Raw genomic sequence first — 12,907 nt, 5'->3', positions numbered from 1 at the left:
AGTTCGTTGAATATCATAAGAAAACAGAACTGGGGTTTGAATTTTTACTTAGTATTTTAAACTGTGGTCCAATACACACAACGTCAGTTTACTACATTAACTGTTTTAAGTGTGCAATTTAGTGGCGTGAAGTACGGTCACAGATCTGTAACCGTGGGCACCATCTCCACGCCACTCTTCACCTTGCAACACTGAAACTCCGTGCCAGTGAATAACTGCTTCTAGCCTCTGGCGACCAGCACTGGGCTTGAACCGCTTTACAATTTCATTTTCCTAGTACATCATCTTTGTTTTGCAAAGGCGCCCTCGCCGCAGCGGGAGAGCCGTGCCAGCAGCGCCTACTCACCGGCGGCCCCATCTGCAGGGCGTACGTGTTGCCCCGGATCACCCTCCTGTCGTACATTATGTTCCCGTAGGGCAGAGGCTCCTCGTCTCTGTAAGAGAGCAGGCCGTCAGCAAACGCCTTCGGGCTGGACGCTACGCAGCAGCCCATCTCCAGCAGGACTTAGATAGGACAAGACTGAAGCAAGCAGACTTGTGGCCGTACGGTCAGCAGACGGCGGCTATCACGTACAGCGTGTTTAGACGTGCTGCCGCTTCCCACACATTACCTATTTACTGCTACAGTGAGGCTCCAAGTTGGGAACAGCCGACAGGAGAGGAAAGAGGCTCGGAGGGCATCCGTCCAAGGCCACCCGGCTGGTCTAGGCAGAGCCAGTCAGGCTCGGTCTGCAGCGGCCAACACGTGGGGAGACGTCTGAACACGGCTGCTGGAGAGGACCAAGGAGAGCTCGCAACGAGGGCGAGCTCCTCCCCCTTCTTTAGGCCCACATTTTTTTAAATTACTACTTGAAGTGTTAATTGAGACTTCATTTCAGCGATCAGGGTGATCAGTGGTGGGAAACACCAATGCACAGCTCCGTAAAGGACATTCCACGCTGGCCCCCAGGAACAGAGCCCCCGCAGGGGGGGGGGGGGGCTGGGTTCTTATTTGTCGGCTGTGGAGGCCGCTCCTGCACACCCTGGCACATCGCACTCTCCCCTCGCCCGGTCGCCACCTTCCCGCGTCTGTGACACCTGCCTGTTCTGATGGTCTGGCTGCTACTTCTCAGCTGTCGCAGCTCCTCCCGTTATGGAAGGATGTCAGCCTTCTCTTGTCCCCAGCTGGCCTCATTCACTGTCAGTTATGACCACGGACCTCACATTCCCAACTTTTAGTCGAAGACTTTCTCATCGACTCCAGGCATCTCCACTTCCCAGGGACGCTCACTGGGAAGTCCGAGAAGGTCATCTCGAAACCGGGATTTCACTCTCGCATCCCCACTGCTGCCTCCTCAGTGTCTCCGAGTTCACTGACGGGTGCCCTCAGCACACAGCTGGCTTAGTCCAGAAACATGACTCCTCCCTCCTCCCCAGACCCAGCAAGTCCTATGGACTCTGCCCCCAGGTCTTTCTTGCACACCCGTTGCTGCTGTCCGTAACCTGGACTGCTGACAAGTCGCCTAGTCTTTAAACTGTCTCAAACAACATTTCTCCCTCCATCTGTTCTACGTAATGTAGCCAGTGATCTTTTGGGACGGAAAATCAAAGATAATGCTTACTTGGCTATAGCTTCCCGGCGCTAAATAAGGTAATAATAAGGAGATATTCTGGTATGACACTGCCAAAACAAAACCAAACAAACAAAACATGAAAAAATCTGACACTCACCCACCTCCCAAAGCCACCAGGCTGGTGGGTCTCTGACACGCTCTGACTGCAGGCTGTGCCCCCTCTCCCTGCCCAGGCTGGTGGTCCTCTGGCACGCTCTGACTGCAGGCTGTGCCCCCTCTCCCCCGGGCAGGTGGGCCTCTGGCACGCTCTGACTGTAGGCTGTGGCCCCTCTCCCCCGGGCAGGTGGGTCTCTGGCACGCTCTGACTGTAGGCTGTGCCCCCTCTCCCCCGGGCAGGTGGGTCTCTGGCACGCTCTGACTGCAGGCTGTGCCCCCACCCCCACCCAGGCTGGTGGGTCTCTGGCACGCTCCGACTGTAGGCTGTGGCCCCTCTCCCCCAGGCAGGTGGGTCTCTGGCATGCTCTGACTGTAGGCTGTGCCCCCACCCCCACCCAGGCTGGTGGGTCTCTGGCACACTCTGACTGTAGGCTGTGGCCCCTCTGCTGGTGGGCCTCTGGCACACTCTGACTGTAGGCTGTGCCCCCTCTCCCCCGGGCAGGTGGGTCTCTGGCAGGCTCTGACTGTAGGCTGTGGCCCCTCTCCCCCAGGCAGGTGGGTCTCTGGCAGGCTCTGACTGTAGGCTGTGGCCCCTCTCCCCCAGGCAGGTGGGTCTCTGGCAGGCTCTGACTGTAGGCTGTGGCCCCTCTCCCCCAGGCTGGTGGGTCTCTGGCACACTCTGACTGTAGGCTGTGGCCCCTCTGCTGGTGGGTCTCTGGCACACTCTGACTGCAGGCTGTGCTCTTCGTTTGTTGCAGTTATTACATGAGAGTTTGTTTAGTGTCTGTTTCAAATTTTGGTGAGTCTTAGGAGGGTGGAGCCATGTCCGTCTTGTTCATTGGTACCTTTCCAGATCCCAGCACACTCACATGTGGCAAGCACTGTTCATGACAGGTTTACAAAGTGAGGAATGGCACTGTGCTTTGAGGTCAGTAAACAGGTCCTGAGTGGCTAAAGGAGGGAAGCAGGGGGGGCCGTCAGATCAGTTTAGATGGTGAATGTGGTATAGGAACTGTGTGATGGGGGACACTCTCTCCCAGTGTTCTCTCCTGTGAGCACGTGTGATGGGGACATCCTCTCTCACTGTGTTCTCTCCTGTGAGCACGTGTGATGGGGACATCCTCTCTCTCACTGTGTTCTCTCCTGTGAGCACGTGTGATGGGGACATCCTCTCTCTGTTCTCTCCTGTGAGCACGTGTGATGGGGACATCCTCTCTCCCTGTGTTCTCTCCTGTGAGCACGTGTGATGGGGACATCCTCTCTCACTGTGTTCTCTCCTGTGAGCACGTGTGATGGGGACGTCCTCTCTCCCTGTGTTCTCTCCTGTGAGCACGTGTGATGGGGACATCCTCTCTCCCTGTGTTCTCTCCTGTGAGCACGTGTGATGGGGACACCCTCTCTCTCAGTGTTCTCTCCTGTGAGCACGTGTGATGGGGACATCCTCTCTCAGTGTTCTCTCCTGTGAGCACGTGTGATGGGGACGTCCTCTCTCACTGTGTTCTCTCCTGTGAGCACGTGTGATGGGGACGTCCTCTCTCACTGTGTTCTCTCCTGTGAGCACGTGTGATGGGGACATCCTCTCTCAGTGTTCTCTCCTGTGAGCACGTGTGATGGGGACGTCCTCTCTCTCACTATGTTCTCTCCTGTGAGCACGTGTGATGGGGACGTCCTCTCTCTCTGTGTTCTCTCCTGTGAGCACGTGTGATGGGGACGTCCTCTCTCACTGTGTTCTCTCCTGTGAGCACGTGTGATGGGGACATCCTCTCTCACTGTGTTCTCTCCTGTGAGCACGTGTGATGGGGACGTCCTCTCTCACTGTGTTCTCTCCTGTGAGCACGTGTGATGTGGACATCCTCTCTCACTGTGTTCTCTCCTGTGAGCACGTGTGATGGGGACGTCCTCTCTCTCTGTGTTCTCTCCTGTGAGCACGTGTGATGGGGACGTCCTCTCTCACTGTGTTCTCTCCTGTGAGCACGTGTGATGGGGACATCCTCTCTCACTGTGTTCTCTCCTGTGAGCACGTGTGATGGGGACGTCCTCTCTCTGTGTTCTCTCCTGTGAGCACGTGTGATGGGGACGTCCTCTCTCTCACTATGTTCTCTCCTGTGAGCACGTGTGATGTGGACATCCTCTCTCACTGTGTTCTCTCCTGTGAGCACGTGTGATGTGGACATCCTCTCTCACTGTGTTCTCTCCTGTGAGCACGTGTGATGGGGACATCCTCTCTCTCTCACTGTGTTCTCTCCTGTGAGCACGTGTGATGGGGACGTCCTCTCTCAGTGTGTTCTCTCCTGTGAGCACGTGTGATGGGGACATCCTCTCTCACTATGTTCTCTCCTGTGAGCACGTGTGATGGGGACGTCCTCTCTCTCACTATGTTCTCTCCTGTGAGCACGTGTGATGTGGACATCCTCTCTCACTGTGTTCTCTCCTGTGAGCACGTGTGATGGGACATCCTCTCTCACTGTGTTCTCTCCTGTGAGCACGTGTGATGGGGACATCCTCTCTCACTATGTTCTCTCCTGTGAGCACGTGTGATGTGGACATCCTCTCTCACTGTGTTCTCTCCTGTGAGCACGTGTGATGTGGACATCCTCTCTCACTGTGTTCTCTCCTGTGAGCACGTGTGATGGGGACATCCTCTCTCTCTCACTGTGTTCTCTCCTGTGAGCACGTGTGATGGGGACATCCTCTCTCTCACTGTGTTCTCTCCTGTGAGCACGTGTGATGGGGACATCCTCTCTCACTATGTTCTCTCCTGTGAGCACGTGTGATGGGGACATCCTCTCTCTCACTGTGTTCTCTCCTGTGAGCACGTGTGATGGGGACATCCTCTCTCAGTGTTCTCTCCTGTGAGCACGTGTGATGGGGACATCCTCTCTCACTGTGTTCTCTCCTGTGAGCACGTGTGATGGGGACATCCTCTCTCACTATGTTCTCTCCTGTGAGCACGTGTGATGGGAACATCCTCTCTCAGTGTGTTCTCTCCTGTGAGCACGTGTGATGGGGACATCCTCTCTCACTGTGTTCTCTCCTGTGAGCACGTGTGATGGGGACGTCCTCTCTCACTGTGTTCTCTCCTGTGAGCACGTGTGATGGGGACATCCTCTCTCTCACTGTGTTCTCTCCTGTGAGCACGTGTGATGGGGACGTCCTCTCTCACTGTGTTCTCTCCTGTGAGCACGTGTGATGGGGACGTCCTCTCTCTCTGTGTTCTCTCCTGTGAGCACGTGTGATGGGGACATCCTCTCTCTCACTGTGTTCTCTCCTGTGAGCACGTGTGATGGGGACATCCTCTCTCTCTCTGTTCTCTCCTGTGAGCACGTGTGATGGGGACATCCTCTCTCACTGTGTTCTCTCCTGTGAGCACGTGTGATGGGGACATCCTCTCTCACTGTGTTCTCTCCTGTGAGCACGTGTGATGGGGACGTCCTCTCTCACTGTGTTCTCTCCTGTGAGCACGTGTGATGGGGACATCCTCTCTCACTATGTTCTCTCCTGTGAGCACGTGTGATGGGGACATCCTCTCTCACTGTGTTCTCTCCTGTGAGCACGTGTGATGGGGACATCCTCTCTCAGTGTTCTCTCCTGTGAGCACGTGTGATGGGGACATCCTCTCTCACTGTGTTCTCTCCTGTGAGCACGTGTGATGGGGACATCCTCTCTCACTATGTTCTCTCCTGTGAGCACGTGTGATGGGGACATCCTCTCTCACTGTGTTCTCTCCTGTGAGCACGTGTGATGGGGACATCCTCTCTCAGTGTTCTCTCCTGTGAGCACGTGTGATGGGGACGTCCTCTCTCACTGTGTTCTCTCCTGTGAGCACGTGTGATGGGGACATCCTCTCTCTCTCACTGTGTTCTCTCCTGTGAGCACGTGTGATGGGGACATCCTCTCTCTCACTGTGTTCTCTCCTGTGAGCACGTGTGATGGGGACATCCTCTCTCACTATGTTCTCTCCTGTGAGCACGTGTGATGGGGACATCCTCTCTCTCACTGTGTTCTCTCCTGTGAGCACGTGTGATGGGGACGTCCTCTCTCACTGTGTTCTCTCCTGTGAGCACGTGTGATGGGGACATCCTCTCTCACTGTGTTCTCTCCTGTGAGCACGTGTGATGGGGACGTCCTCTCTCACTGTGTTCTCTCCTGTGAGCACGTGTGATGGGGACGTCCTCTCTCACTGTGTTCTCTCCTGTGAGCACGTGTGATGGGGACATCCTCTCTCACTATGTTCTCTCCTGTGAGCACGTGTGATGGGGACATCCTCTCTCACTGTGTTCTCTCCTGTGAGCACGTGTGATGGGGACATCCTCTCTCAGTGTTCTCTCCTGTGAGCACGTGTGATGGGGACATCCTCTCTCACTGTGTTCTCTCCTGTGAGCACGTGTGATGGGGACGTCCTCTCTCACTGTGTTCTCTCCTGTGAGCACGTGTGATGGGGACATCCTCTCTCACTATGTTCTCTCCTGTGAGCACGTGTGATGGGGACATCCTCTCTCTCACTGTGTTCTCTCCTGTGAGCACGTGTGATGTGGACATCCTCTCTCACTGTGTTCTCTCCTGTGAGCACGTGTGATGGGGACGTCCTCTCTCTCAGTGTTCTCTCCTGTGAGCACGTGTGATGGGGACATCCTCTCTCACTGTGTTCTCTCCTGTGAGCACGTGTGATGGGGACATCCTCTCTCAGTGTTCTCTCCTGTGAGCACGTGTGATGGGGACATCCTCTCTCACTGTGTTCTCTCCTGTGAGCACGTGTGATGGGGACATCCTCTCTCACTGTGTTCTCTCCTGTGAGCACGTGTGATGGGGACATCCTCTCTCACTATGTTCTCTCCTGTGAGCACGTGTGATGGGGACATCCTCTCTCAGTGTGTTCTCTCCTGTGAGCACGTGTGATGGGGACATCCTCTCTCACTGTGTTCTCTCCTGTGAGCACGTGTGATGGGGACATCCTCTCTCTCACTATGTTCTCTCCTGTGAGCACGTGTGATGGGGACTTCCTCTCTCTCTGTGTTCTCTCCTGTGAGCACGTGTGATGGGGACATCCTCTCTCTCACTGTGTTCTCTCCTGTGAGCACGTGTGATGGGAACATCCTCTCTCACTGTGTTCTCTCCTGTGAGCACGTGTGATGGGGACATCCTCTCTCACTGTGTTCTCTCCTGTGAGCACGTGTGATGGGGACGTCCTCTCTCACTGTGTTCTCTCCTGTGAGCACGTGTGATGGGGACATCCTCTCTCACTGTGTTCTCTCCTGTGAGCACGTGTGATGGGGACATCCTCTCTCACTGTGTTCTCTCCTGTGAGCACGTGTGATGGGGACGTCCTCTCTCACTGTGTTCTCTCCTGTGAGCACGTGTGATGGGGACGTCCTCTCTCAGTGTTCTCTCCTGTGAGCACGTGTGATGGGGACATCCTCTCTCAGTGTGTTCTCTCCTGTGAGCACGTGTGATGGGGACGTCCTCTCTCAGTGTGTTCTCTCCTGTGAGCACGTGTGATGGGAACATCCTCTCTCACTGTGTTCTCTCCTGTGAGCACGTGTGATGGGGACATCCTCTCTCAGTGTTCTCTCCTGTGAGAGGTGGAAGCAGTACTGCCTTCCCCTGCAGTAGCTTGTGGCCCAACAGCCAGCAGCACCCAAGAAGCCGCAGCTGTCAGCACTGCAGTGGTCTCCTTAGACCTTGCCGAGTTCAACAGACACGGGAAAGCAGCCGCAAATCAAACCTTGCAAAATGGGGCTTCACACTAACACTCCAATGGAATATAAAATGCAAGCTAAAATTATGATCAAGTTACATCTGGAAACCTTGGAGCAGAAGGAAAAAGTCGAGTTCAGAGGCAAGAATGGAAGGGGTTGTCTGCGGCAGGCGAGGCGAGAGGACTCAACCTCATTCCTGGAGCCCTGGCGGCCCTTGCACTGTCCCGGAGTCAGTGCAGTTCCTCCACTTCTCTTTGTCCACTCCCCCCCGGGAAATACAGGGCCAACGGAGAGAGGAAAAAGTCCATAATGTAAAGGATTCATTCTTTAAGTCACCTAAAAGCACACATTCTTCCAGAGGTTTCATTAAAAGCTAGTAATTTTAGGGTCTTTTGCTTTCTCTATTTACAAATATCTAAAAGTTCTTTACATTATCAGAGGTTAACAGCTTTACAAAACTAACAGCATTCCCAAGCTTAAAAGTCATCCCTAAATGAGACTAAATCCTTTCCTGTTTCCATATTGGAGTGAAGAAAAAGGGACACTGTGGGGCCGGCACTGTGGTGTAGCCGATAAAGCCGCCGCCTGCAGGACTGGCATCCCACATGGGTGCCTGTTCTAGTCCCAGCTTCTCCACTTCTGATCCAGCTCTCTGCTGTGGCCTGGGAAAGCAGTGAAAGATCGCCCAAGTCCTTGGGCTCCTGCACCCACACAGAAGTCCTGGAAGAAGCTCCTGGCTTTAGATCAGTGCAGCTCCGGCCACTGGGGTCAACTGGGGAGTGGACCAGCGGATAGAAGACCTCTCTCTCTCTCTCTGCGTAACTCTGACTTTCAAATAAATAAATAAATCTTAAAAAAGGGGGGCCATTGGGTAAAGACAACAGGGAGGAAGCAGGGGAAATGTGGGCAAAGTAGGACAACATCAAAGAATGTGATTCTGTCAACTACATTTGCTTCCTACTGCTGCTGTAACTCAGCACCACAAATCTAGTGGCTTAACGCAAATTTATTCTCTTAGAATCTTGGAACTCAGAGGTCCAAAATGGGTCTTAATGAACTACAATCAAGGCCTCAAAAGAGCTTTGTTCCTGGAGGCTGTAGGTGGCCACTTGGCTGCGCCAATTCCTTGGCTGTGGCCCCCTTGTGGTCAGTCTTTTCCCCTACTTTTTAACTTATTTTTCAAATTTTTAAAAATGTTTATTTATTGATTTATCTGAAAGGCACAGTTACAGAGAGGGAGGGAGAGACCGACAGAGAGATTGATCTTCTATCCACTGGTTCACTCCCCAAATAATGGCTGCAACAACATCAGGGCTGGGCCAGGACAAAGCCAGGAGCTTCTTCTGAGTCTCCCACACAGGTGCAGGGGCCCAAGCACTTGGGCCATCCTCTGCTGCTTTCCCAGGCACATGAGCAGGGAGCTGATCAGAAGTGGAGCAGCCGGGACTCGAACCGGCACCCATTTGGGATGGAAGCAGCAGCTGAACCCACTACACCACAGCGCTGGGCCCTGGACCCCTACTTCTATGGCACATCTTCTTCTATCACCAGACCTGCCTGTCTTCCTCTTCTACTGGGATTACAGGGGACTTCCTGAATAGTCCAGGATAATCTCCCATTCCACACCCTTAACTCAGTCTCACCTCAAAGTCCTTTCTATCACATAAAATGAAGTGTTCCCAAGTTCTGGGGATCAGGGCAAGGCCATCTTTATGGAACCATTATTCTCATCATGATGATTTTAAACTTTGGTCAAAGTCAATTCTTTTTTTTTTTTTTTTTTTGATAGGCAGAGTTAGACAGTGAGAGAGAGAGACAGAGAGAAAGGTCTTCCTTCCATTGGTTCACCCCCAAAATGCCTGCTATGGCCGGCGCATCACGCTGATCCAAAGCCAGGAGCCAGGTGCTTCTCCTGGTCTCCCATGGGGTGCAGGGCCCAAGCACTTGGGCCATCCTTCACTGCACTCCCTGGCCACAGCAGAGAGCTGGCCTGGAAGAGGGGCAACCGGGACAGAATCCGGCGCCCCGACCGGGACTAGAACCCGGTGTGCTGGTGCTGCAGGTGGAGGATTAGCCTAGTGAGCTGCGGTGCCAGCCAGTCAAAGTCAATTCCAAGATAAGTTTTTTTTTTTCATTTCTTTGCATTAAAATTATTTTATTAGAAGGAATATGTATCCTACCCCAAAGATTGGTAAAATAAGACTGGCATTATCATGGTTTTCTTTAGGCATGACTACAGGTGAACCTGGCAGGGTTCAAGGTTACCTAACTGCCAACAAGTACGTATAAGATGTGTGATAGCACCTTATTTGTAAATGACAAGTATTCATTTTTTTTAAGCTTTACAATTCATGGGTCAAGGAAAGGTGGAAGTCCTTGTCTTACCCAATACTTAGGTTACACTTAAATTTCCAGGTGCTTCTGAATGAAAAATCAAATATTCCCATTTCTGTACTTGTCTAATTGACTTTCATATCTAATTATAGAACTTTAAAGGGATCCTAAATTTTGGTTTTAGCCCAATTTTATATATATATATATATATATATATATTATATATGTATATATATACACACACATATCTCCAATGAAAGATAATTTGGAAACTTCAGTCCCAGCTGTCAGATTAAATTATCCATTTCAGCCATGTGTCATCCAAAAAACTGATTTACCCAGTTTAATATAAAATCTGGAACATGATAAGCCTTATAGACAGATTTAAATAAAAGCATACTCTGTGGACATGGTCATGTCAAGTAGATAATTAGCCATGAGCAACAGGAGAGGGGTCACAGGACCCTGCTCTGGGTGAAGGCAAGGACCCTGCTCTCTGGGAGCCCACCTTGGACTGTCCACTTTGCGCTTCCGCTTGTTAAAGTCTGTGAGCTGAGCCCGCGGCTGCTGCAGCACCACCTGGGACCTCAGACCTGGGGCCTCCAGGGTGCCTGGGCCGCCAGCCCCAGGCCCAACCCCTGCCGGTCTTCCCACAGGTCCCGGAAGGCTGCCCGGGCTGCCATGCTGGGCGGACTCTCGGGGTGCCTGTCCGTCTCTGCGGCCGTTCAGCCTCCGGGTCTAACTAGAAAAGTCTCGTTTGTGCAGACAGCCTGAAGTTATACAACTCCCAGATGTCAATCACAAATGCCAATGGTGAGTGTCACAGTCATCAATCACCCCTCATACTTTAGAGATAAAGGCCCCAAACCAGGGGTGGATAGTGTGGAGACTGGATTAAGCTGCTGCACGCAAAGCTGATATCCTGTACGAGCAGGGGTTCGAGTCCCGGCTGCTCCACTTCTGATCCAGTTCTCTGGGAAGGCAGCAGCAGACGGCCCAAGTCTCTGGGCCCCTGCCAGGCCCACGAGTGACCTGGATGGAGCGCCTGCCTCCTGGCTTGTCTGGTCCAGTCCAGCCCCAAGGCCTGTGGCCGAATCAGGGGTAAATCAGCGGAGGGAGGACCTCTCTCTCTCGGGAAGGAGGGCTGCCCTGTCTCCCCTCACCGGCCGTTCCTGCCTGAGAACCTACTTCAACGCAACCGGCTCTACCAGCCTTCTGGTCTCCGAGCTGCTGCAGGCGCAGGCTCGGGCCACCCCGCCAGGCACCTAGTCTCCTCCGGCAGGTTTACCCAGAGCCTTCCCCGGACTCTTCCAACACCTGAGCCACAGACGCCCAGGACGGCGAGGACGTGCGAGCCAGCGCTCCTGCATTGCTTCCACACCCTCCTCAGTCCACCCCAGTCCACTCCCAAACCCACCAGGGAGCCATTGCGAGGAGGCTCCTCCTCATTGCGGGCCGGCCTGCACGGCAGTGCGGGCCTTCAGGAAGCCGTCCTTGCTACCCCGCATCCTCTGGCAACGTAAGCCACTCCCTCCGCAAGCGCCAGTGCTCCGCCTTGGTTTCCGCAGAGCGCTGGGCATCTCGCTACAGTGTCTGCGCGATCCAATGCAGACTCGGGTCGCCACGCGCGCCCACACTGGCCGGGACACAGGGCGCGCCCTCCTGCCAGATCTGCCCCCCTCCCGAAACTCGGGGCTCAGGAGAGGAATTCCACGGCACCGCCACGCTCTCGGTCTTTTCCAAACACGCACGTCTCTGCGCCTGCAAACAGGCGCGGCCAACGGAGACACCACCCGGGGTTCTGCACGGGAGGGCAGGCTCACTCCCGGCTCCCCGCGGTTCCCACTGGGTACCAGGGTCGGGGGCCCGGAGGATGGAGGGACCCCCGGGGTGGGCAGGACCCCGTCCCCGGGGCGGGCGCACGCGCGGACCACGGTCACTCACGGCTGCAGGAGTCTGTCCCGGTAGCGGCGGCGCTGGCACGGCAGGGCCCGGGGCCGGCTGGTGTAGGTGTAGGTGCCCATGGCCCGAGAGCCCCGGTCAGTCACTGTGGAGGCCATGTCCGGCGTGGGGCTGCCCCGCCTTCGGTGGAGCTTGGCTTTGAAGCAGGTGGGCGCTAAGGCGTCGTGGGAGCTGGAGACGTGTAAGTAGTGCCAAGGGCAGGGGCTGGGCGACGCGACGAAGGGCAGCGACCAGGGAAGCGGGCTGGGCGGGAGGCTGCCCGGACGCGCGGCGAGAGCGACGCTCGGCCGCCCCCAGGCTCCGCAGGACCAGCCCGCGGCGCCCGCGCCGGTTGCCCAGCAACCTGGGGTTCCGCTTGGGGGCGGGACATCCGGGTTGTTCCGGCCGGCGGGTTTCCCGGGAAGGCCCGCGGCGCCGGGCACTTCCGGCCCCTGGCCCCGCCCCCGGGCGGGCGCTCCGCGGCTGCGCCTGCGCGCTGGACGCCGTCTCGCTAAGGAGGCGGCCATGGCGGTGTTGGAGGCCTGCGACGCGATGGCGGCGGTTTCGGGCGCTGCGTCCGCGCGTGGCTGGGCAGGGCTGGTGTCGGCTGCATCTTCGCGGGCCCACGTGCCCTTCGTTCGCGGGGCGTCCTGGGCTGATGTCCTGCCGCCGCACTCCCGGGGAGCCCCTCCGACCACACGCCCCCGGCAGCCGGGCTCCGCGCTCTGTTACGTGGCCGGGGCCGGGCTTCCTCGCGCGTCCCCCGCCCCGGGGCGGGCCACCGCCGCCGGCCGCGCCGTCTCTCCGCCCTCCGTGTCTGCGCGGCGCGTCAGGGCCCCGAGGGCCGCCCCGCAGACGGGACGTGGGGAGAGGCGCGGGCGGTTGTAGTCTCTGGTTCCCGCAGGCCCTGGGCTGTGGTCAGTGCAGCCCCCGGGGCCCCGCGGAGTGGTCGTGCCTTGCAGTGTCCAGTGCGGTGTGGGAGGGTTTCGTCCCTCGTTACCCGGCGTTTGCGTTTGCGGTCGCATCTCGACGGGTCAGCCAAGTGCTCCCTCGAATTTAAGCCTGGTTCTGCCGTGTGCTGGCCCTGGGACCTCAGGCAGCTCAGTGTGTGTGTGTGTGTTTGTTTTTAAAGCGGGAAATGCCATCCGCTGGTTTCTTCCTGGTCTCCCACGTGGGTGCAGGGGCCCAGGGACCAGATCGGTCCAGCTCCTGCCTTTGCAGCCATTT

The 12,907-nt window shown here is 55.8% G+C and overlaps 1 protein-coding gene across 1 annotated transcript in view; it reads right to left on the bottom strand.

Annotated features, from left to right (window-relative positions):
- Positions 1-12,468, bottom strand: part of RSPH3 (radial spoke head 3) — a 31,065-nt gene extending 18,597 nt beyond the window's left edge. The window contains exons 1-2 of the mRNA XM_051854193.2: positions 11,684-12,468; positions 347-434 (exon numbers count right to left, since the gene is read on the bottom strand). Of these exons, the coding sequence (XP_051710153.2) occupies positions 347-434; positions 11,684-12,207 (612 nt within the window). The 5' untranslated portion in view covers positions 12,208-12,468. The remainder of the gene's footprint in view (positions 1-346; positions 435-11,683) is intronic.
- Between the last annotated feature and the right edge of the window lie 439 nt (positions 12,469-12,907).

The sequence above is a fragment of the Oryctolagus cuniculus genome, chromosome 5 (genome assembly GCF_964237555.1).
Source record: "Oryctolagus cuniculus chromosome 5, mOryCun1.1, whole genome shotgun sequence".
NCBI lineage: Eukaryota > Metazoa > Chordata > Mammalia > Lagomorpha > Leporidae > Oryctolagus > Oryctolagus cuniculus.
Note: the sequence above shows the minus strand (reverse complement) of the source record. Positions and strands in the feature narration are given on the sequence as shown.